This window comes from Jaculus jaculus, chromosome 1 (genome assembly GCF_020740685.1).
Source record: "Jaculus jaculus isolate mJacJac1 chromosome 1, mJacJac1.mat.Y.cur, whole genome shotgun sequence".
NCBI lineage: Eukaryota > Metazoa > Chordata > Mammalia > Rodentia > Dipodidae > Jaculus > Jaculus jaculus.
Window position 1 is genome coordinate 57,025,230 of NC_059102.1, and position 24,805 is coordinate 57,050,034.

The following is a 24,805-nucleotide window of genomic DNA, read 5'->3' on the forward strand; positions in this document are numbered from 1 at the left end:
TGTTGTAATTGCATTCCTACTCAGCACCCTGGAAATCACAAGTCAGATATGACAGCTTTACTTTGTTTTCAAACTCAATGACACCAGGTGGCAGGAAAAGTTATAGTGGGACCATCAGACTTCAGAAACAAAGAGAAGGAAGGGAGTATAGAACAAGGCAAGTTCAAGAAGGAATGAGGGGAGAGAGGCCTATAAACCTCTGAAGACAGAATGCTGCCTGAAGGTCAAGGTCATAACTGGAGCTCAAGATCTTGAGGCACCAATAACCTTGAGCGTGCAAGTGGGAAGCACATCAGGAGTAGCTGAAACCACTCAATACACTGGGAGAATTTAATTTTTAAAAAGTATTTATTTACTTATTTATCTGAGGGAGAGAGAGAGAGAAACAGAAAGTGAGGTCGTCTCTGCTACTGTAAATGAACTCCAGATGCACGCACCATTTTGTGCACCTGGCTTTACATGGCTACTGCGGAGCTGAACCCGGGCCACTGCAAGCAAGCCCTTTAACCTCTGAGCCATCTCTCCAGACCCGAGAATTTCATAATGGTCTATCTCTTCCCTTATCTAGTATTTTCTAGATAAACAAGTATCAATCCTATGTTTTCTTACATTACTGATGCCAAGTCACTGAATTTCTGTGTCATCACACAACGATGATGACAAAAATACTGTGTTAATATCTGCAAGGATTAAGTGTGCTAACACAGTCATTGACACAGGATAGAGCAATTTCGGTACATGGTGCATAATAAGTGCTCATTGAGAGCTAGACCTTGTCTTTTGTATTTTACTAATCACAGCAGCCTTTGAGCAGAATCCACAAGTCCTAAGAAGAAGACGGACAAACAAGAATGGACAAGGAAGGTTAGCTGACCCCAAATAAACATTTGCATTGACTTGGGGTTTGGGTCACCTACAGTATTCTTGCCAGTGGGGTGACTTGTACAGTTGGGACTGCTGAAATTAAAAGTCACAGACATGGCCTTTAATCCCAGCACTCAGGAGGCAGAGGTAGGAGGATCGCCATGAGTTTGAGGCCACCCTCAGACTCCATAGTAGGTTCTAGGTCAGCCTGGGCTAGAGTGAGATCCTACCTTGAAAAAACAAACAAACAAAAAAGTCACAGACATGGGCTGGGGATATGTGCCCGGGGGTCTCCCGCTGCTGCCTTTAGAAGCTATGTAAGCTACCCGGCTCATGGAGCGCACGCATCTACTTCCTGTGCTCTCGTTGGCGTTCCCACTGCAGGCGAGAGCACAGTGTCTCACATGCAGAGAAATGGACCCGTCCACTAGTTCACTATAAAAGCAGAGCTGAACTCTAAGTGAACCCTTGTAGCTCCAATTCTACACCCCTACAGGATACAATGCTGCCATTTGAGGGTGCTCTGAGCCACCAGAGCCTGGACCTTGGGCTCAAACTCTGGTGGAAAAAGTCTCTCTGTTTTTACTCACTCAGCTCCTCAGCAAAGAGCTCAAGGAAAGAACAGACATATGGTAGGCTGTTTTGCATAGGCTGTCATCTTTGGTTTTGTATCATCTAATAGGGAGCTTCCCCCCTGAAATTTGTTCTAGCAATTTCTTCCCCATTTTAAGATAAGAAAGTTGAGTACACAAGCTATTTCAGCCTCGAGTATATATAGTGGTCTTTATCATTCAACATATGGCTTGTTAAATATTCCACTAAGGCGTCACTTTATAGAATATCTCCATCTCTCTTCTGTAGAGATTGTCTTGCTCCTGCTTTGACAAAGCAGCAGGTGAGTTCAAATCCCTACCTATGAGCTCATCAGAGTAGAGTGGAGACACACGGCACACAGTGTATCCAAACCAACTCAGGAAACAGCAGGCCATGGACTGACTGAGCCTACCAGATCAACAAAGGAGGCAACTGTCTCATTTGAACCACAAAAAAGAAAAGACAGGGGCTGGAAAGATGGCTTAGCAGTTAAGGCACTTGCCTGCAAAGCCAAAGGACCTAGGTTCGATTCCCCAGTACCCAGGTAAGCCAGATGCACAAGATGGCGCATGTATCTGGAGTTCATTAACAGTGGCTTGAGGCCCTCGTGCACCCATTCTCTCCCTCCTTCTGTCTGACTCTGTCTCTATCAAAGCAATAAAGATTTTTTTTTTTTAAGGACAGCTAACACTGGGGCACAATGGCACCCACAGCCTGCCATTGGTCACTTGGTGCAAGTATCATGGGATCAACAAGGGTTTCAGTAGAGCAGTGTCCCTACTGCTGGACTGGATGCCACTTATTGGGACTTGGTACAGTTTCAACTTGCCTGAACTGTCTGGCTTTAGTTTCCTTAATACCCCATCTAACCACCCACAGTGACTAGCTTTGCAACGACATGCCATCTACCTGCCTTCAAGAAGCCCTCTTTGACTGCTGCAGCTTTTAAAACCCTCTGGCAGTCATTTTGTATCCTATGTACCAGTGTGTCAAGTGTGATATGTGATCTGACAGCTAGTAATGAAGATTGGCATTAAACAAATAAAACAACCTTAAATGGTCAGTGACTACACTATCAAGTGAAATCAGAATTATTTGGCAAATTGCAGTCAAACAAACTGACAGTGGTTTATGAATTTATTATCATTCATTAACTTGTGACATTGGGGAACCAGTTTGTCCATATGTTTCTGCTCACCACATTCTCCTTCCCCTTGGTTACTATCATCAAATAAAGCTACAAGGAGTTGGTGTTCAGCATCCAAACCAGTTACCCTTCTGTTCATTCAGTCACTCAGGGAAAACAAGAAGAGTATTCCTTGCACTGTCACCAGTATTGGAGATTTAACATTTCCTTTTAACACTTCAACATAATTAGCTTAGGTAATAATTTTCTTTATTAAATAGAAAAGCAATTTTTCTGAGTAATTAAAATGCAACTACCTCACCAGGCATGGTGGCACACACCTTTAATCCCAGCACTTGGGAGACAGAGTTAGGAAGATCACTGTGAGTTCAAGGCCAGCTTGAGACTACACAGTGAATTCCATGGTCAGCCTAGGCTAGAGTAAGACCCTACCTCAAAAAAGAAAAAAAAAAATTACTTCAATAGATATAAAATTACTACTTACCTAGGCCACTTGCTATGAACTATTCCTTTAAAAAATTTTTTTATTAACATTTTCCATGATTATAAAAAAAATCCCATGTTAATGCCCTCCCTCCCCCCTTTGAAATTCCATTCTCCATCATATTACCTCCCCATCTCAATCATTGTACTTACATATACACACACAATAACTATTCTTTACTAAGAGAAATTTTTAAAAAATTAGTTTGAATAAAGGCATCCCTTCCTCCCTCCCTTCCCCTCTCCAGAGCCCAGTTACCTGAAGCACAACCATTAACTTTTGTGGTAGAAGCCATGCCTTAAATCCAAGGATGGACCCAGGAAACTGGAGGAGTCATGCAAGTTTTATGCATCGAATTCCCAAAGGCATTCAACCTGAAACAATAAAGACAACCCCATCAAAATGGGTCCATTTAAAAATAGGTGCAACATTAAATCTTGACTTCTGTTTACAAAGATGACTGCTCATGGAGAAAGCAAATTGGAAAGGTAGGAGACAGACAGTGTAGGAACCTACACTGGACCTGGCCACTCAGGATCCAGAGGAATGACTTGTCCACAGGCCCACCACCTGAGAGACCTCCAAACACGTTAGACTTATGGGAAACAGAACTGGCTCCTGGAGACTGTCTACTTGAGGACGGTGGCCTTTAAATGCAAACGGCCTCCTAATGTGTCATTCTTTAGCCCATACCTCCCTATGTTTTTAAAGCTCATCTTTCTTTCCAAAGGCTGACTCCATGATTTTGTTCATTCAACTGACATTTCAAAGCAGCTCCTGCTCCAAAAGTTCACTTTTTAAAAGAAGGTTAACTTTGTACAAATTCTTTGGCGCTAACTCAAGTTTTCTCTCCAGCCCAACATTTACCCATTCTCTGGTAATCACAAGACAAGGACTTGAGAGCCACTGGCTTGAGAAGTTCTAAGCCCATCCAGATGCCAGAGGTGCTTGGTCACTCATTCCAACAATGACGGCCACCATTCATTAATCGCTCTAAAATTTCATTTATTTATTTATGAGAGGCAGAGACACAGAGAAACAATGGATATACCAGACACATGCTCCACTTTGTGCATCTGCTGTTATGTAGGTACTGGGGAACTGAACCTGGACTCTCAGGCTTTGCAAGTAAGCACTTTTAACCACTGAGCTACCTCTCCAGCCCTCATAATCTCTTATTGCTGTTAAAATCTACTGTGCCACCTACTCCATGGTATTCCACGATTTTAAAGAAAGATGCCATCAGTCAACTTCTAAATCTAATTTTGTTAAAAATGTGTCTGTGTATACACATATAATTATGCATATAATTAAAAACAATGAGAAATAAATAAAGCAAAGTGTGCATGTGATTGCCCGTGGGTGATGCAATGATGGATAGTTTTTGCTCTGCTTTTATTCTTTGACTTCCATAATAATAATTAGTACAATGAAATACATAGATTCATCTTGTGAATTTGGGTTTTATTTGCTGTAAAAAAATCATCAGAGAGCCGAGCGTGGTGGTGCACTCCTTTAATCCCAGCACTCAGGAGGCAGAGGTAGGAGGATCACCACAAGTTTGAGGCCACCCTGAGACTACATAGTGAATTCCAGGTCAGCCTGAGCTACAGTGAAACCCTACCTTGCAACCCCCCTTTCCCCCAAAATCAGAGAAAGGCAAAAATGTATTAAAAATGTTTTGCCTTAACACTAAATCAGACTGCCAATAGACTTGCCATGGCTCAGGAAACACTGTGGAAGAGGGGGCAGAAGATTTTAAGAGCCACAGAGTGGGTAGGACTATCCAAAGGTGTGGTCCCTTCCTCCTCCTACCTCACAGGGACTGACTGAGGCCTTCATGACCCCACAGTGAATACCATAACCCCACAGAGGAGGGCCTCCAGGGTAACGGGAGCAAGGGCTAGGGAATAAATGAGTATAACCTGTTATATTATATGAAATAACTAAAATAAAAAGTGAAAAAATTAAATACTATGCTATGCAAAAGGCAACTGGCAGGCTATGGTAATGTAGGTTACAAGATGTCATAAATATTGGTAAATTAAAAGCAAGAAAAAGAAAATAGATGGTGGCTTTGATCACATAGGGTGAGAACTTGCTGCTTTCCTAGGGAACTTGCCTTGTTGTTTAAACGGGCTTGTGTCACAGTTCAAAGCCAACTAATGGCGGAAGCAGCTCAATGCAGAACCCAGAAGGTTCCCCATCACCCCTCAAAAGGCTGCTTCCATCAAGCTGGCCCTGCAGGCTCTTCCACTTTAAAGGAGGGACTTTGTTCTAAACCTTCCACTCCCGCTGCTCCCCGGATTCTGCTGACCAGCACAGAATGGCTCTAACCTCTCTGATGAAGAGGCAGTCACCTGACATTCTCTGGGAACCAGAGGTGCCGAACTTGCGGGCAACAAGCCGCTGAATTACAAGCTGGCTGAATTACAAGACAGGCCTTAGAGACACAATGTGCATTATCGTTCAAGAATAAGAGTGGATGTCTACCACAAACTGACAGGTACAGCTTTATAAAAAGGAACATAGGGCTGGAGAAATGGCTTAGCAGTTAAGATGTTTGCCTGCAAACCAAAGGATCCCAGGACCCACGTAAGCCAGATGCACAAGGCGGTGTATGTGTCTGTGTTCCTTTGCAGTGGCTGGAGACCCTGGCATGCCCATTTTCTCCCTCTTTCTCTGTCTTTCTCTCTCTCTCTCTCTTAATAGAGAAATACAAATAAAATATTTTAAAAAGGAAATGGATACTGAGAACACGAAGGGTGTGGGATGGGGAAACAGGACAAAGGAAAGAAGCCCAGCTTCCAGAATTCCTCAGTTCGTCAAGCTTCTAAAAGCTACAACAAAACCCTCAGCCCAAACCCAGTTTGCTGGCCTTGCCAGTTTGTGCTTCATGCCAATGCAGAGTGGCTTGTAAATATCACCATGTAAAGTCTGAAGGGCAAACGGAAGACAAGAAGAGACAAGCTGGTGTGCTAGGGGTGAATGAAGTATGTGTCAAGGTATTTGCATGGAGATGAGCCCAGAATCTTCATTTCCAAGCTTCATAAACGTTGGCCCAGGGTTCTTTCCCTCCTATTATTGAACCTCTTTCACCTGGCAGAAGATCTTTATCTCAGCTCTGAATTGGTCTCTTCCACCCTCTGCTAAACAGAACAATACAAAAAGCAGGAGGAAGCCTAAAATTAAGAACTACAAGCATATTATGGATAAAAGAACAAGGCATCATGGGTGTGCGTGCGGGCAGCGTCTGAGGAAGGCTGTGGCAGACAGTGTCTCATGCTTCTATTGTTCGTGTCTGACAGGTGGCCTCAAAAGTGGGGACTTGCTCTTCCTAATGATATGCAGATTCTTTGGTCTGGCCATGGTCCAGTCCTTTACAGATCAATAAACGGCCTCTTCTCTCTCTGGGAGGGACGTGCAAACAGTAAATCTTAAGTGGTACAATCGTGGCTTAGTTCTGCTAGCTAAGTAAAAGCACTTCCTTGGTTCAGGAAACACATCAATGGAGAAATAAAGAATGTGTCTTCTCTATTCATTTCAGGAGACTGAATGGCACGGAAGAAACTCTTCTGGGGTGTCTAAGTGCAGTTTAGGGAATAATGCCAACACTGCCCAAGCTGTCCTCACAATATTTCACATCAGTGAAATGAAACAAATCATGAAAAACAGCTCACTAAATTTCTGTTAAGAAAAAAACCAAACAATGAAAACAGACAGTTGAAGCAGGGCTTTATATATACACAGGGTTTGCCCTGCTAAATGATCAAATGCCACTATGTTGGTTAGAAGCATGGTGTTGGGGCTGGAGAGATGGCTCGGTGGTTAAGGTGCTTGCTTAAAGAAGCTGGCAAACTGAGTTCAGTTCCCCAGTGCCCACATAGTGGCACATGCACCTGGAGCCCATTTCCAGTGGTTGGAGGCCCTGGCGCACTCATTATCTCTCTGCTTGCAAGTGAATAAATGAAAAATAAAAATAGAGGGCTGGAGAGATGGCTTAGCAGTTAAGGCATTGGCCTGCAAAGCCAAAGGACCTTGGTTAAATTCCCCAGGACCCACGTAAGACAGATGCACAAGGTGGCACATGCGTCTGAAGTTCATTTGCAGTGGCTGGAGGCCCTAGCACCCCCATTCTCTCTCTCTCTCTCCCTGTTTCCCCTTCTCACTCTTTCAAATAAATAAATTAAATTTTAAAAAAGAAAACAAAAAAATAGGGTTGGAGAGATGATTTAGCAGTCAAGGCGCTTGCCTGCAAAGCCAAAGGACCCAGGTCCAATTCCCCAGGGCCCACGCAAGCCAGATGCACAAGGTGGCACATGCATCTGGCATCTGGAGTTTGCAATGGCTAAAGGCCCTTGCACACCCATTCTCTTTCTCTCTCTCAAATAAATGAATGAATAAAAATAGAATCTTTTTAAAAATTAATAAATAAAAATAGGAGCATGGTGTTAAAGAGAGTGACACTGACAATAATGCTAATGACAGCTGACATTCTTTTATCCCTTGCTAAGATTACTGACATCTAACGTGTCACCTACTATACGATGCACCATTATTTCAAGTAGCACTTATTTAAAAAAAAATTACCAGTCAAATGATGGTAATGCACTTATTCAAATTTACCTCAGGGAGGAGAGTACAGCTTGGTGGAACAGCCCGTGTTTGGCATGTGCAAGAACCTGGGTTCAGTCTTCAGAACCAAAGGAGGAGGAGAACTGCACTAAGTGTATGAAATATCCTCACTTGGGAGATGTCACAATCTGAAAAACCTTGGAGTTGATGAAATTATGCTACATTCTAGGCACTTTCAACACACTTAACAGTTATCACCTTATCTGTACCTCATAACCATGCAAAATACGAAAATCCTTCTTTTCGGTTTACAAACAGGAGACAGAGGCCCAGTGAGGTTTGGGACTTGCAAAGTGACATGGGGCAGAGCCAACAGTTGAGCAGCTCTGCTCTAGAGCCTTGCTTGTGCCCCGTGCGTGTGTGACGTAGGTCGAGAGCACTAGTATTTAACACGAGTTGCTCCCAGGCACCGACAAGCGGCGTTCCACTGCGCCCTGCACAGAATTACGTGTGCGTGTCGCAAGGATGCGCTTGCTTGGACCCCTTTTCCACATTAGTTGTGTCACAGGATTTCCTGATGTTTTAAAAACAATTGTATTTGCAGGATTAAACTTTGGGGTCCCCATGTTTTAAGAACCAGAGGAGAGGGGGTTAGGGAGCTAGCTCAGTGTTTGGAAGCACCTGCTTGCAAAGCCTGCCAGCCTAGGTTCAATTCCCCAGTCATCCATGCACAGCCAGATGTACATCCATAAAGACAGCTGTGTATCCACAAAGCCAGATGTGCATTCATTTGCAATGGCAAAAGACTCTGGAGACAGACAGACAGACAAACACACACACTTAAAAAACAAAACAAAACAAAAAAACAGAACCAGAAGAGGCACTCTATGCCATCCAGTAAATGTCTCTCGGCACTTGAGCATCCCCTCTAATCTAGAGAGCACATGGTATTCATCTGCCTCATGTTCAACCTTTTCTTTAATATTTACACAAATACTACTTGACTCTCAAAAAAAAAAAAAATCAAGGAACTATTCAGCTAATTTAAAAAAAAAGGTACCACTGACCATTGAGGACAAACAGGGTACCCTAAATGGAATTATCAATATCGAATAAACCAGGGCAATACAACTAGAAGTTAGAAAAGGACTTTGCTGTTCAAAATAACATTAAAGATGAAATAATGATTTTGATGTAAAAGTTCTAGAAACTCTACCAACACATGATGTATCCATACAAAACACATTGTTAATAATAATAATAATAATAATAATAATAAAACATTTTTAAAAATTCTAGAAACTTTTTCAGGTCATAGTATTTATCTTCATTTACCAGTCAATAAAGCCCATATAATGAACTGTGTCTAAACTCTGGAAAGACAGAATATAAGAAAATCTAACCTGACAATCTTAACAATAGCGTTTGTATCACTATTAGCAGTGATGCTAATTTCTTTTCCATATATTATATTTTACATTAATTGCCTTAACACTTTGTTTTTATTTAGTTTTTGAGACAGGGTCTCATGTATCCCAGGTTGGCCTAAAACTTGCAGTGTAGCCAAGGATGAGTTTTGACTTCTGGCCTTCTTCTACCTCCTGAATACTAGGATTAAAGGCATGTGCCACCCTGCCTGATTTTATGTGGTGCTGGAGATTAAACCCAGGATTTTGTGGCTGCTAGGCAGGCACTCTACCAACTGAGCTACACCCTTGAGCACATTTTAAAGATCTGTATCATCCTAGGATTTGGCCCCAGGCACTGACTTGCTTCTGGTTGGAGGTATACACTACACTAGGCACTGTATCTCCTGAGAGGTTGTCCTTATGAGGGTGGCATACCTAGACTCCAAGAGAAAGTGCTGGAGGGTAATAATGTAACACAGTTCAAGTTCAGCCCACGGTAAGGTGGTCTTACTTTGTCTATATGTGGAGGGAGCAGTTAGAAAAAAGGATTCGTAACAGAGACCATTTGCCCCAAGTTTTAAGGATGAGCAATGCTAGGTGTGGTATGGACTTGGGAGCCTGAGGTGGTAAAAGCCCTAGTTTGAGGCCAGTCTGGACTATAAGGTAGGATCCTTTTTGTTGTTGTTGTTGTTGTTTTTAAGTATTTTCCAGGGCATTCTAGGAAGAAGAACTGGCTCCTAGAATGACCGAAAAGAGTACTGCACTCATGGCAAGTTACTGCTGGGCTAACATGAGGTGTGCTGGGCGCAGCAGCAAGATGGCACAAGAAGACAGTGCAAAAGAGGAGCCTAATGGGAGCGGATGTTTACAGCAAACAAACAAACGCACACAGAGAGGCATAACTACTTTAAAACTGCAGGACTCAATTATTTCTTTAAATGTGTTAGTCTTTCAAAGAGCCATCTAAAAACCTAACTTATTACATATATCAAATATGACTGTCCACATATGTATTGCTGGAGATTACACAGAATCAACAACTTAATTAAAACTACAGGTAAAAGGTCGATGGAGTATAAAAGGCGGCGACATCAGCATCAGATTATCCTCTGCTGATTTCCAGTATTGGCTCCCACCATAGTGACACAGGGCTCATGTTAAATAGCTCTTGGTTGTTTTGCAACCAAATTACCTAATAGGGCTCAACCTCGTTTGGCCTCCTAACTACAACAGGTAATTTTCTTATGCGAGTGGGAAGAGGTGGAGGAAATCTCCATTATATATATCAAGATCTAAATCAGAATTTTACTGGGATAGTGGCTTTTATTTCTAATGGAGAAACAAGGCTGGCGTTTACTTATTAGAGTAATTTTATGCTAGGTTTGCAACTTTATTCCTCGGGACAACATAGTTAAAAGGTGAAAGGAGATGCTTTTGTCCCAGGAACAAATTAAAATACAGACAGCAAAGAGAAAACCCTGAAGAAGTAACACTCAGTCCGTCCGTCTGTCCCTCCCTCCCTCAACATTTGCTAATTATGTGCCAGGCTCTGGTTTGGTGCTCAGGGTATAGCACTGAGCAAAGGAGGCACATACCCATCCTCACTTCGAAGATAAGCTAACTAGAGATCTGTGCTTTGGGCCCACGGGGAAGCTGAGGAGCCCGGTGTGTTTAGTGGAGCAGCTGACTTTTGGTATAACTGCTCACCCATCTTTTCTGCCTCAGTTGAAGAATTCCCACGATAAGATCTGCCTCCCATGGATCCACTGTGCCTCAAAGTGGGTGTGGGCGTCATGCCAACTCAGACACTTAGTGCTTATCCACATCCGCCCCGCGTCACAGCACTGTGCATCCTTCCCAGGCTCAGCGCTGCAGTGGTCAAAACCAGGGGAAGGTAGTTACGTGTGTGCTTCAGCTTCCTTTTTGAGGTTCCTTCTTGGCACTAGTGTCGGGTGCCATCTGGCTTCACTGTCATCTAAGCCTTCATGAGCAGACTGTGCTCGAGCTGCAAGGGAACCAAGGTGCCAGTGGGCAGGTCAAAGCCACCTGGAAGCCTACGCACCCTTTGAGAGCCCCATCCTGGCTCGGCTCCAGCTGGGCTGCTGGGACTCACAGGGCTTCCTGACCATGTAATGAGAACTGACGTTTGTGAATTTCTTTCCAGGAAATTGTCTGTGGTGAAAGTTTATCAGATTAAGACAACCTAGGCCAAAGACTAACTGCTCTCCTGTGAAAAAAGGCGTACTGCCCTCAGAAGAGCATGGAAATGGATCTCAGGACCTTACTGTTTCTTCTTCTGGTAGTTAAGGTCTTTATATTAATTGTTGACTTAAAAAGAAAACTTCCTGGCTCAGCCAGGATACAGTGAAATAGGTTTTTCTGATCAGCTTTGGTCCATCCATAATTGGCTTAGGGAAAACAAACCCTATGAAGCTAAACCTTGATGCTACAAATATGGCCAGGTTAGTGATTGCTGGTGGTTGCTGAAAAAAAGCAACCCCGCTGGTGGTAATTTTTGAGTTAATTTACCAGTACTTTTGTTTATTCAGGCACTGCGAACAAAAACATAGGACCAATGATGTAAGAGAATTCATATACTTTAGAAGGCTTTCTGTTCATTTTCTATTTAAGGTATTTAAATATCCAGTTCTCAGGCTGGGAAGATGGCTCAGCAGTTGAGTGCTTGCTGGAAGGGCCTGAGATTCCTCAGATCCATGAAAAGCTGGCCAAGGCCGGACGTACCTGTAGTAACCCCAGTCTGCAGTGGGCGGACACTAGGGAATCACTAGAGATCGCTGACTGAAAAGAACAGCTCCAAGTTAAAGGGGAGATCTGTCACAAGGATCTCTATACACTACAGAGAACACCCAATGTCTATGGCTCCATCACTCAACACCTCCCATCTCATCTGATCTTGGAAGCTGAGCAGGGTTGGGTCTGGTGAGTACCTGGATGGGAGGAAATGGTACCTGAAAGGTCTCTTCTGGCTTCCACATGCGTGTACATGGATGGGGGGCATGCTTCTGTACACCCACACACAATCTACCATGCCACACATATGCTATGCATATATGCCACATAAATAAATAAATAAAATGGTGAGGCACGTTGGCACACACCTTTAATCCCCGCACTCAGGAGGCAGAGGTAGGAGAGGACTGTCTTGAGTTTGAGACCAGCCTGAGACTACACAGTGAATTCCACATCAGCATGGGCTAGACCGAGACCCAACCTCAAAAAACCAAAATAAATAAATAAACAAACAAATAAATAAGATGTACAGTTCTCATTTCCCTCCTTAGTGGAAATTTTCCCTGTGTTTCTTCTGTGACTGGATTCTTAAGTGACCTCTAAGCCTATTCTCACATCAGTCAGAACTGTTACTGGGGTTGTCACCATGTGGTTTCTCAGATTTCTAGCCTTCAGGTGGTTATTTCTCAAAGCATCACCCCCAGAACAACAGCTTCAGCATCATCTGCTGGAATTTTGTACGAAATGCAAATTCTGGGCTGGAGAGATGGCTTAGCAGGTAAGGCGCTTGTCTGCGAAGCCTAAGACTCAGGTTCCATTCCCCAGAATACACGTAAGCCAGATGCACATGGTGGTGCATGTGTCTGGAGTTCACGTGCAATGGCTAGAGGCCCTGGCATGTGCATTATCTCCCTCCCTCCCTCCCATAAATAATAAATAAATATGTATTTTTTAAATTCATTTTTATTTATTTATTTGAGAGAGAGAATGGGCGCGCCAGGGTCTGCAGCCACTGCAAATGAACTCCAGATGTGTGTGCCCCCTTGTGCATCTGGCTAACGTGGGTCCTGGGGAATTGAGCCTCGAACTGGGGTCCTTAGGCTTCACAGACAAGTGCTTAACTGCTTAGCCATCTCTCCATCCTATTTATTTTTTTAAAGAAACGCAAATTCTCAGGTCATCTAAGACCTACTGGAAAAGGTATCTTGGAAGCTGGACATGGTGGCACACTCCTTTAATCCCAGCACTTGGGAGGCAGAGGTAGGAGGATCACTGAGTTTGAGGCCACCATAAAACTACATAGTGAATTCCAGATCAGCCTGAGGTAGAATAAGACCTTACCTCAAAAAACAAGAACAAGAACAACAACAACAACAAAAAAAAAAAAAAAACAAGAAAAACAAAGAAAATCAAAAAAGGTATCTCAGGACTTTTATAACCCAAGCTCACTACAGAATCATTCACAATATCCAATGTGTAGTAATCTACAAGTCCACTGACAGCTGAGGGGAGAAAATGATTTCTTTCTTTTTTTTTTTTTTTTTGCCCACCCATACCTGTGTGTGGAGAATACGTGTGGTACATGCAGGTAGGTGTGCCCCATGTGTAAACATGCTGAGGCCAGAAGAGAGAGGTGTCCTTCTCTTGCCGCTCGTCTGCATATTTCGTTGAGATATGGTTTCTTCCCCACCCCCTCCTCATGGATTACATTTACAGATGTGGGTTCCCAGGAGTTAAACTTGGAAGAGTCTGGCCTGAAAGGCCCTCATGCTTAAGCAGCAAGCACTGTTAACTGCGCGCCATCTCCCCAGCCCCAGAATGAATAATTTCTACCTAAAACAGACTATTATTTAGCCTTGAACAAAAGCGATCCTGTCATATGGACAGGACACATGTAGATAACCAACCTGCGTTTGCTAAGCAACTTACAACATAGAGAAACCTTGAGGGGCTTGAGGGATGGCCTAGTGGCTAAAGCACTTGCCTGCAAAGCCAAAGGACCCAGGTTTGATTCCCCAGGGCCCATGTAAGCCAGATGTACAAGGCAGTGGCGCATGTGTCTGGAGTTTATTTGCAGTGGCTAGAGGCTCTGGCGCACCCATTCTTTCCTTCCCTCCCTCCCTCCTTCCTTCTCTGTTTCTCAAGTAAATGAATAAAAATAAAATATATTGGAAATATTCTCACTGTTCTGATCTTGTAATAATCCCGGACAGGCTAAACATTCGCTGTATTAAAACCATGCACGTGTCCTTCTTCTCTTTCCCTACTTCTCCTGCTGGTGATAAACGCGGTCTGACTGTCGTGTGATCTGTGTGACCGTGTGGTGGCTGAGAGTCTGGGTTATCTTTCGCTGGCCTTGACGGAAGTGACAGTGCAGCTACTGCAGTCACTTGTAGGCATCATTGCTCAGTGAGCTCTTGTCTGAAGAACAGAGACACTGTAGGGACATTGCGTGATTGTCATTTGCCAATTAAATGAATTGTTAGGCTACTGCTTTTAGTTCCTAGAAAAATAAATAAATAAATAAATAAAGTGAAAAACATCAGAGAAACCTTGAGGACACTGTGCTAAGTGTAAGAAACCAATCACAAGAAGTCAAGTGATACATGCTTCCGTCCATATGGGAGTACAGTCACCGTGCTCACAGAAAGCAGGGCTGGGGATGGCTCAGTTGTTACCGGTGCTTGTCTGCAAAGCCCCAGTGTCCGTGTGAAGGAAGATGCACAGGTGCCTGTGTTTGGAATTTGTTTGCAGTGGCAAGAGGCCCTGGCACACCTGTACTTTCTCACAAATAAATGGGGGAAAAAATTAAAAAGAAGGAAAGTAGAAGTAGACTTTGGTAAGTGCTTTACCCACTGAGCTACTTCTCCAGCACGAGGGAGTACATTTTGTGTTTTATAACATAATTCCAAAGAGGAGACTAGTTTCTGTTGAGCCCCGCCCCACTCAAGGTCAAGGTGTCCTCCACATGCCATACACACATTTCAGCAAACCAAGAATGTGGCTTTCTTTTAGTTGGAATAAATCACAGTGAGTCCTTTCTGATTTTAATACAAGATACTCTGAACGTTCTCTGCTTTTCTCGTTGTCACAGGTTTTCCTAGGACAAGCACAGACCTCCCACAGCCCAGCGGTTTGTTGTTCTTGAGGCAGGGTCTCCCAAAGTTCTCAACACCCAATTCATCTACCCAAGTGAGGTGACAGAACCCCAGGGCGCAGGGTGAGAGCAAGGACAGTAGGTGGAAGGACCACAGAAATGTCCCTTACTGGGCTGGAGAGATGGCTTAGTGGTTAAGGCCTGCAAAGCCAAAGGACCCAGATTCAATTCCCCAGGACCACATAAGCCAGACTCATAAGAGGGTGTGCATGTCTGGAGTTCATTCACAGTGGCTGGAAGCACTGCAATGCCCTTTCTCCCCCATCCACCTATTTCTCTCTCAAATAAATAAATAAAAATATTTTTTCTAAAAATGAAATGTCACTTACAAATCAGAAATGATGTTAGACTATGCTGCCCATGGAACCTATCCCACTGAGGGGTGTTCCCACTGGGGAACACTAGTATAGACACAGCCTGACCAATAACAGGACACTTAAACCCTTGTACTTGTCAACGTAAGACAGGACTACCAGGCCATCTCCACTAATTTCAAATAGTCAATGGGACTGGAGTACTAAGTGACATCTTGATCACACCCTCCAAGGCTCAGGGTCTAATGCGGAAGAGGTGGCGGAAAGAATGTAAGAGCCAAAGGAAGGGTAGGACTCCTTACAACGTGCTCCCTCCAGACATAAAATGGCCTGGATATCCATGACCTCACAGTGCCTGACACTACCTACACAAGACCATCGTAAGAGGAGGGAAAGATGATGACATCAAAATAAAAGAGAGGCTGATTGAGATGGGGAGGGGATATGATGGAGAATGGAATTTCAAAGGGGAAAGTGGGGAGGAGGGTATTACCATGGGATAATTTTTTATAATCATGGAAAATGTTAATAAAAATTGAGAAAAATAAAATAAAATATTTAAAAAAAAAACAAATAGAGGTCACACCCGTGTCCTTTGAGATCTAATTCAAATGCTGTCAACCACATTGCCCCTGTTAGGCTGGACCGTGGTGATAGACCGAGGACGCAGACCCCACGGCTGTGACTTAAACACATTCCTCCTCACTCAGAGGCCTGTCATCTTTCTATCTGCCTCTAACATGTCCTCATGGCGATGGCTCTACTTCAGCACCATGGGCAAAATGCCAGAGAGAAGGGTTCACCCCTGTCCCAGACTGGAAAGGGTGGGTGCAAGCCAAAATGAGAGGCTGAAACCATGTCCCAAGAAGGCCAACACCCCAGGGGAATGATCTGATGAGAGCTCAGGACACAGCTGGGCATCTGGCCTCCTAGGCAACACCACCCAACAGACAGGGTCGGGGCCAAGGAGGAGGCTGGAAGAGAAGATAAGTATGTAATCACAGTAAACGTAATTTCTAACTTAAGATGTCTAATGCCTCAATGTCACTCATTGTTTTTGTTTTAAATGAAACATTGTTTTAATTTTTTTGGGGGGGGGTTGAGGTAGGGTCTCACTCTAGCCCAGGCGGATCTGGAATTCACTGTGTAGTCTCAGCTGGCCTTGAACTCACGGAGATCTTCCTACCTCTGCTTCCTGAATGCTAGGATGAAAGACGTGCACCACCATGCTTGGCTAATTGTTTTAAGACAAATACCACAACGGATGTGTTGATAGGCACATACATGGATGAGAACCGTCTTGCTCAGATAAACAGCAACAGTATTACTTACTTATAGAAGAAAAAAAAACCAAAACACTAGGTCTCGAGCAGTGCGTGAAGCAGAGATAGGAGGATTGCCGAGAGTTTGAGTCCACCCTATGACTGCATAGTGAATTCCAGGTCAACCTGAGCTACAGTGAGACCCTACCTTGGAAAAATCATATCAAAACAAAACAACAACAACAAAGAAAACAAAATACTAGGTCTCTATCCATTCCAGATCTATACAACCAGAATCTGCCTCTTAACGACATCATCAGGTGATCGGGTATTTGTGAAGTATAGTAGACACTGGTTTGGCCCTTATGTCCCCCATCAGGCCCTAAGCTTCCTCATTCAGAACTCAAGGGACCTACAGCAGTGGTTTGCGACCTTGGGCATCACAGGCATTACTATCCACCAGAGTCAAGTTCACATACCCAGTGGAGGCGGGACCGAGCAGAGCATCCTTTGACGCTCTCTGGCTGAACCCGGTGAGGCGCGAGTGTCTGACCTCTCTGGTTCTCATGGTGCGTGTGGCCCCTGGGTCAGCAGCGTCACCACTACACAAGAAGTTACTAGAAGTGCACCTCTCCTTCCCCCATTCCTCCTTCTTGCCCTTTCCTTGCCCAGCCTCCCAGGCGCACCCAGTGACTGTGCTTATAGCAAGAGAGCGCTGCAAAACCCCAGGAATTCTCAGAAGGGTGGCATTTACAAGACATGCGTGGGCCAAAAGCATGGTTTAAAATTTACTTAAAAATAAGGATGTGGGGCTGGAGAGATAGCTTAGCGGTTAAGCGCTTGCCTGTGAAGCCTAAGGGCACCGGTTCGAGGCTCGGTTCCCCAGGTCCCACGTTAGCCAGATGCACAAGGGGGCGCACGCGTCTGGAGTTCGTTTGCAGAGGCTGGAAGCCCTGGTGCGCCCATTCTCTCTCTCTCCCTCTATCTGTCTTTCTCTCTGTGTCTGTCACTCTCAAATAAATAAATAAATAAATAAATAAAATTAAAAAAAAATAAGGATGTGGACGCATCCCCTGCTCCAGAGGGTGCACACACAGACCAAAACTGGAATCAACCCAGGTGCCCATCACTGGATGAATGGATAACAAAGTTATGGGACATTTACACAGTGGAATTCTACTCAGCAGTAAGAAAAAAAACAAAACAATGAAATTTGTAGAAAAATGGACAGATTTAGAACAGATCATAGTCAGTGAACTCACACAATCACAGAAAGACAAGCGTCCATGGTCTTACTTATCTGCAGTTCCTAACCTGGACCCAAGGCTCAATGATTCCGCTAGTTGAATAGCTAGCTTGCCCCAGGGATCTTCTGCCTTTGCCTCCCAAGCACTGGGCTTTCATGCCCACGCAGCATCTACATGTGTTCTGAGATCTGGACTATGGCTGTCACATTTGTGTGGCAAGAGTTTTATCCTCAGAGCCATCTCTCCAGCCTCTGAAACGTATATTTTCTTTTTCTTTTTTTCCAGTTTTTTTTGCTTGTTTATTATTTATTTGTTTGTTTGTTTGTTTACTTGAGAGCAATAGAGAGAGAAAGACGCACAGAGAATGGGTGCGCCAGGGCCTTTAGCCAATGCAAACGAACTCTAGATGCTTGCGTCCCCTTGCACATTTGGCAAACATGGGTCCTGGGGAATCAAGCTACGAACCAGGGTCCTTAGGCTTCATAGGCAAGCGCTTAACCACAAAGCCATCTCTCCAGTCCCGTTCCCCCCCCCCCCCCCCCAGGTAGAGTCTCACTCTTGCCTAGGCTGACCTGGAATTCACTACAGTCTCAGGGCAGCCTCTACCTCTGCCTCCTGAGTACTGGGATTAAGGCCTGCGCCACCACGCCTGGCTTGAAAAGTATATTTTTCAACACGCCTCTCCAAACAATTCTTTAAATAAATTCTGCCATATAGTGTCGGACACAGGCAAGGCTCTGGGTTAGAGCAAACCTAAACTGGATGACACGAAGGCCCCAGGCTATGGAGGGGTCGCAGCAGCCTGAACTGCCGGTCATGCCTCGGGGATCAGACTGTCAGGGGAGCTCCTTCCCCCATTATTGGGGGTTGCAGTGAGCTAGGATCCTCCCCCCATTCTTGGGGGTCGCAGTGAATCTGGAACCCCAGGGAAAATCTTGGACCCCGAGATCAGCAGGATGAAATACCACTCCCTCTCCAAGCACAGGATACTTGGACATTCAGATAAGACCCATAACCCTGTGGCCTTCAGCCAGTTGCCTAGGAAACTCCTTATGTGGTATCAACCAGCACCTTTGCACAGCCCCTCCCCCTGCCATTGCCTAAGTGCTGGAATGAATGTCCCCATATGCTAATTAGGCATCAGCAAGCAGCCTTGTACATCCAATCCCCTTAGGACCCTCAACTGCTTATAAACCCGTTTCCCTGACAAAAAACCAAGAGCTGTTCATAGACACGTCTCCGGGGAATGATTCTCATGGGTGCACCTCCGTAGCTGCCGGGGACGCCTTGGGGGAACTGTGGCCAGCCCTGTAGGACCCAGGAACTCAGAATATAGGATTTTTTTTTTTTTTGAAGTAAAGTCTCACTCTAGCCTAGGATGACCTGGAATTCACTATGTAGTCTCAGGGTAGCCTTGAATTCATGGAGATCCTCCTACCTCCGCCTTCCAAGTACTGGGATTAAAGGCGTGCACCACCACGCCCAGCAATATAGGATCTTTTTTGTTAGGCTACTGCTTCTCCTAAGTTTGGCTGGTCCAGTCACGCTAGCATCACTTGGGAACTTAGTAGAAGTTTACATTCTCAAGTTCCACTCTGGACTGCTGTACCAGGAAGTTTCCAGGTGAGCACAGGCAATTGCCACTGCTGTTGGTTGCCCACCTGATCTGGACGGTGGGCCTTACTGCTGACTGAAGGACCCAGAGAAAGCAAGCTGGAACTGGCCTGGAAGCTTCCTCCTTGCAGGCTAGGTTACACGGTGCCGGAAGTGTTATGTAGGGTGCTGAGGAAGAAAAGTCATCAACAGACTTGCTCAGCTGTTGAACTGTGTGCAACAATGCCAACTAGCCAGGCATGGTACAGCAGTGGCTAGTCTGTTAAAGGGGCAGCCAACAACTTCCTGGATGGATTTGAAACCCACTTCTTAGGAAGGGGACCACATCTGGTAGTCTAAACCCAGCGAAAAGCCCATGACTGGGAAGGCCACAGGTCCTAGAGAGAAAGTTACTGCTATTTTGCTAAGTGGACATGATGTGCACATCAAATTGTCCTCTGAATGACTATGTTTGCACCCATAGATTAGTAATGCTGTCAGCTTTGGTCAGAGAAGCGTACTAAATAGTACTAAACAGTACTAAATATTCAAGAATAAAGAAAAGCATAGGAAAGACAGTAAAATCAGATATGATTCCACTACTCTGAACCTCTAAAGTTGGGGAGATACCACAGTGGTAACACTTACAGTCAAGGGCACAATTGCATGAGCAGAACCTCATGAAATCAGCACTCTTTTACCCTCCAACACCTCAAAAAAAGCAGACACTTAGGGCTCGAGGGATAGCTTAGTGGTTAAGGCATTTGCCTGCAAAGCCAAAGGATCCTGGTTCGATGCCCCAGGACCCACATTAGTCAGATACACAAGGGGGCTCACAGGTCTGGAGTTCCTTTGCAGTGGTTGTAGGTCCTGGCGCACTCATTCTCTCTTTCTCTCCCCCCTCCCACCTTTCTCTGCCAAATAAATAAATAATTTTTTTAAGGGCCATAGAAGAAAAGTTCTAGCTATGGCTGTAACTACAGCATCATTTTCCTTAAATTAGTAACCTGTAACCTGGCTGGACACCAAAATTCTAGGTTTCCACTCCACATCTACAGAGTCAAAACCTCTATTTCAATTAGAGCCCATATCACAGTGCGAGAAGTGATGTTAACAGATCTTCACATACCTTCTCCTTACTGGAGAGTAAAATGGAGAGAGCGCTAAAAATGTCCCATTCCATTGATTTTACTTTATTCACACTTCTTTGGAGCTCATAAGCACAGAGACCAACCCCAAACTCCAATATAGCTGTCAATGGAGACAGGCAGAGTTATGCATTTGATTTTAGCCAAGCATAACTTGCATTGAACTTTTCCCAAGTTACCCTGAAATGAAAATGCTGGTAGTGCATACACTTAAATAGTAAAGTATTCCTTTGTTCTTTATATACATTTCATATTAATGACAAGAGCAAGGGGTGGTTTCATTTCATTAGATTGGGCACTGAAAATACCTTTCCCTTTATTATAAAAACATGACCCTGTCAGAAATTTTTCTGAGCTTTTGGGCCTTTTGGTCCTGACTTCTCATTCTAAAGTGGGTGAGAGACAGCTAGAAGCAATGGTGGGTACGAGGAAAGGCTATCATATTTGTGTGGTGTCAAAGGGAGGCATATTGCTCCCAATGTCACCATGACTTAATAGAAATGTCGCCCCATCACCTGCATTTCCTTCTCTTGCCCTGGCCCCACCGGAGGCGCTGCACATGGGGACTGGCTGACAGACCCACTTTCCATCCACCTTGGTTGACTGCCATGGGTGAGCGATGGTCCAAAATAGGATCCATCGACACCACCTTCATGACCATCCTTACACTGCTGGGCTTTCTTCAGACCTTCCAGAATAGCCAAGATAAACGCTCTCCCCAACTACCCACCACGGAGGAGATCTTGGATCAGGGCTGATATTTCCCATTTCTGCCCTATGTCTGCATGGGCAGAAGAATTAGGGTTGTTCGGTACTTTGGTATTTGCCATTGCCAGTCAAGGAGGCTGCTTGGACACCTCATGGGATTGTGGCAAGCACTGTAGCGATGCTCAGCATTCACAACACTGCTTCTCATTCAGGACTGCGCTGGCTCAACTACGCCAAGAGCTTTCTCCTCAAGACTCCTCCATACGTCAAACTGAAATGACTTTTGAAATATTTTGTTTACTTATTTATTTGAGAGAGAGAGAATGAATGAATATATGAGTATGCCAGTGCGTCTAGCCACTGCAAACAAACTCTAGGCGCATGCGACACCTTATGCATCTGGCTTTATGTAGGTACCAGTGAATTGAACCCAGGTCCTTGGGTTTTGCAGGCAAGTGCCTTAACCACTGAGCCACTCTCCAGCCCCTAAAATGATTTTTTAAAGGCAGAAATATTGCTTATTCCCCGTATGTACAGTGAAAGCACGAAGCTACATACTTGTGTGAAGAAATACTACATGATGTTGTTGTGACAATGACAGATCTTATCCCAAGCATCGCCTGTCTACCACTACAGTTGAAACACTAATGAGCACAAGTAAACAAAGTACAATTCCTGTGAATTTACTTTAATCCACGGCCGAAACTCATGACCAATCTATATGTGGTTCTTTCACGAGTGGCAGTCATCCCTCTCCCCAAGCCACTGTTCTTGCTCAGATTATACATCAGGGGATTGCTTCAGGAAGGCAGAGTAACTCAAAGGCAAGTTCCAGTAGCAAGGACAGTGCAGTGATTATAAAGGTTGATGTTTAAAAAGAAGTGTTAGGACAAACAGTTCTGTAGACTGTACAGACTTATCAGTGTTACAGCACAATACATTAACTATTACTGAAAATGATGAGCCTAACCTACAAAGAGATCAAATCATGTTCAATACATTGATTAAGAACATCTGAAAGGGGACTGGAGCAACGGCTTAGCAGTTAAGACAATGCCTGCAAAGCCAAAGGACCCAGGTTTGATTCCCCAGGACTCACGTAAGCCAAATGCACAAGGGGAACATGAGTTTGTTTCCAGTGGCTGGAGGCCCTGGAGTGTCCATTCTCTCTTTCTCTCTCAGTTTGTCTGTCCCTCTCTCTCTCTCAAGTAAATAAATAAAAATTTTTAAAAATTGGGCTGGAGAGACAGCTTAGCAGTTAAGGTCCTTGTCTGCGAAGCCTAAGGACCAAAGTTCAATGCCCCAGGACCCACATGGGCCAGCTGCACAAAGTGGCACATGCATCTGGAGTTGGTTGGAAGCCCGAGCATGCCCATTCTCTCTCTATCACTCTGCCTCTTTTCTTCTCTCAAATAAATAAATAAAAATTTAAATTAAAAAAAAAGAAAATCTATAAGTATAAAATCAAGTATTGAACGTTTTCAGAACAGATACTTTAAAAGAGAGGACAGAGAAAATAAATCAGAGGGGGAACACATGCTATTTGAAAAGCTTCACCATCAAGAATAACTCACTCTCTCCTGGAGAAATATGAGCTACATTTTTATTATTAGAATTTATTTTTAAGTATGTGTTTTCTGCTATCTCCTAGTGGAACCTGGTGATGTCCCTACTTTCCAAAGTTCTGCATGACTGTCAAATAGGTATCCTAAACAAACTTAGAAAAACTCACACACAAAAATAAGGCACAACAGGGCAATTTCCTAGTGAGCTCTGTGGCCCAGCCATGCCTTAAACGCCTGTCATTCTTGAATATGGTCTGACTCCTGCCCAAACATGACAAGCATGCAATAAAGATTAAATCTTTTTAAAATTTTTTGTTTTTATTTTTATTTATTTAAGAGCAACAGACAGAGAGAGAAAGAGGCAGATAGAGAGAGAGAGAGAATGGGCGCACCAGGGCCTCCAGCCACTGCAAATGAATTCCAGATGTGTGCACCCCTTGTGCATCTGGGTAATGTGAGTCCTGGGTAATCAAGTCTCAAACCAGGGTCCTAGGCTTCACAGGCAAGCGCTTAACCACTAAGCCATCTCTCTAGTCCAAGATTAAATCTTTTTAAAGTTTTGCAGTTAAATCATGAAATAACTTATAAATCTTTTAAGTTATTTTCATTGTATACACCAAGTGCATATATTAATTTTTAAATATCACGGAATTGATTTCTTGAAAGTGCGACTTTTCTCTCTTATTTCACTGTTCATTAATGTACGTTAACAATAATTAACAATTAAAAAATGTTAATAATTGTATTGTTAAACACCAAGAGGCTGCTGTGATGATTTAAAATATTAATTTTTTTAAAAAGCTGGGAGTGGTGGCTCACACCTTTAATCCCAGCACTTGGGAAGTAGAGGTAGGAGGATCACCATGAGTTTGAGGCCACCCTGAGACTACATAGTGAATTCCAGGTCAGCCTGGGCTAGAGTGAGATCCTACCTTGAAAAACCAGAAAAAATTAATTAAAAAAAATAAATAAATAAATATAGATATATAGATATAAATAAAGCCGGGCGTTGTGGCGCACGCCTTTAATCCTAGCACTCAGGAGGCATAGGTAGGAGGATTGCCATGAGTTCAAGGCCACCCTGAGACTACAGAGGGAATCCAGGTCAGCCTGAGTTAGAGTGAGAGCCTGCTTCAAACCCCCTCCAAAAGAAATTGATATAGTCCCCTGCTGATAAGCTTATAATTTAAAGTTAAATACAAAAATGCTAAGAGCAGGCTGGAGGGATGGCTTAGCAGTTAAGGCGTTTGCCTGTAAAGCCAAAGGACCCAGGTTCAATTTCCCAAGACCCACGTTAGCCAGATGCACAATGGGGTTCATGCGTCTGGAGTTCGTTTGCAGTGGCTGTAGGCCCTAGCACACTCACTCTCTCTCTCTGTCTCTATCTCTCTTTCTCTCTTTCTTTGTCAAATAAATAAATAATAAAAATGCTAAAAGCCTAAGGCAACATTTTCTTAACTTAGAAAAGGTTATTTGAAGCACAGTCTTAATAAGGCTTGGAATGTTTTTGGAGTAATATGCTACTTGTGCCCAGTTTTCCCAATCACATGAGGCTTGTTAAGAAATGAGAGCACTTAGAAATTTTGTAAGAGCAGTAAATTATTGCCTTGTTGAACTCTAAACAGAGATGCCTACTGGTAAGGTTCTCAGCAGCCAGGGAAGTGCCATAAAAATTATCGTTAATCATATCAAGTCTGTCTTCTACTCCACTTAAATCTTTCCAGCCTCACAAGGTTCCAATGACACCCCTCCTGAGAAATAAATACTATATCTAGCTAAATTACCCTACCATAATAGAGTCCTAACAAGCAGAACTTCTAGGAATTATTAATCCATATTAAAAATATTTATATTTATTTGAGAGACATAGAAAGCATGGATGCATCAGGGCTGCCTGCCACTCCAAACAAGTGGCACTTTGTGCATCTGGCTTTACGTGGGTACAGGGGATTTAACCTGAACTTTGAACTTTGCGAGCAAGGACCTT

The 24,805-nt window shown here is 43.8% G+C and overlaps 1 protein-coding gene and 1 pseudogene across 3 annotated transcripts in view; one reads left to right on the top strand and one right to left on the bottom strand.

The window, feature by feature from the left end:
• The window catches only part of Kank1 (KN motif and ankyrin repeat domains 1), a 270,405-nt gene that overhangs the window by 70,786 nt on the left and 174,814 nt on the right, over nt 1-24,805 (bottom strand). For all 3 annotated transcript variants that reach the window (XM_045145275.1, XM_004653151.2, XM_045145270.1), the window contains one exon: nt 3,348-3,463. In XM_045145275.1, coding sequence (XP_045001210.1) covers nt 3,348-3,384 — 37 coding nt within the window. In that variant the 5' untranslated portion in view covers nt 3,385-3,463. The remainder of the gene's footprint in view (nt 1-3,347; nt 3,464-24,805) is intronic.
• LOC123457782 lies at nt 13,993-14,111 on the top strand (annotated as a pseudogene).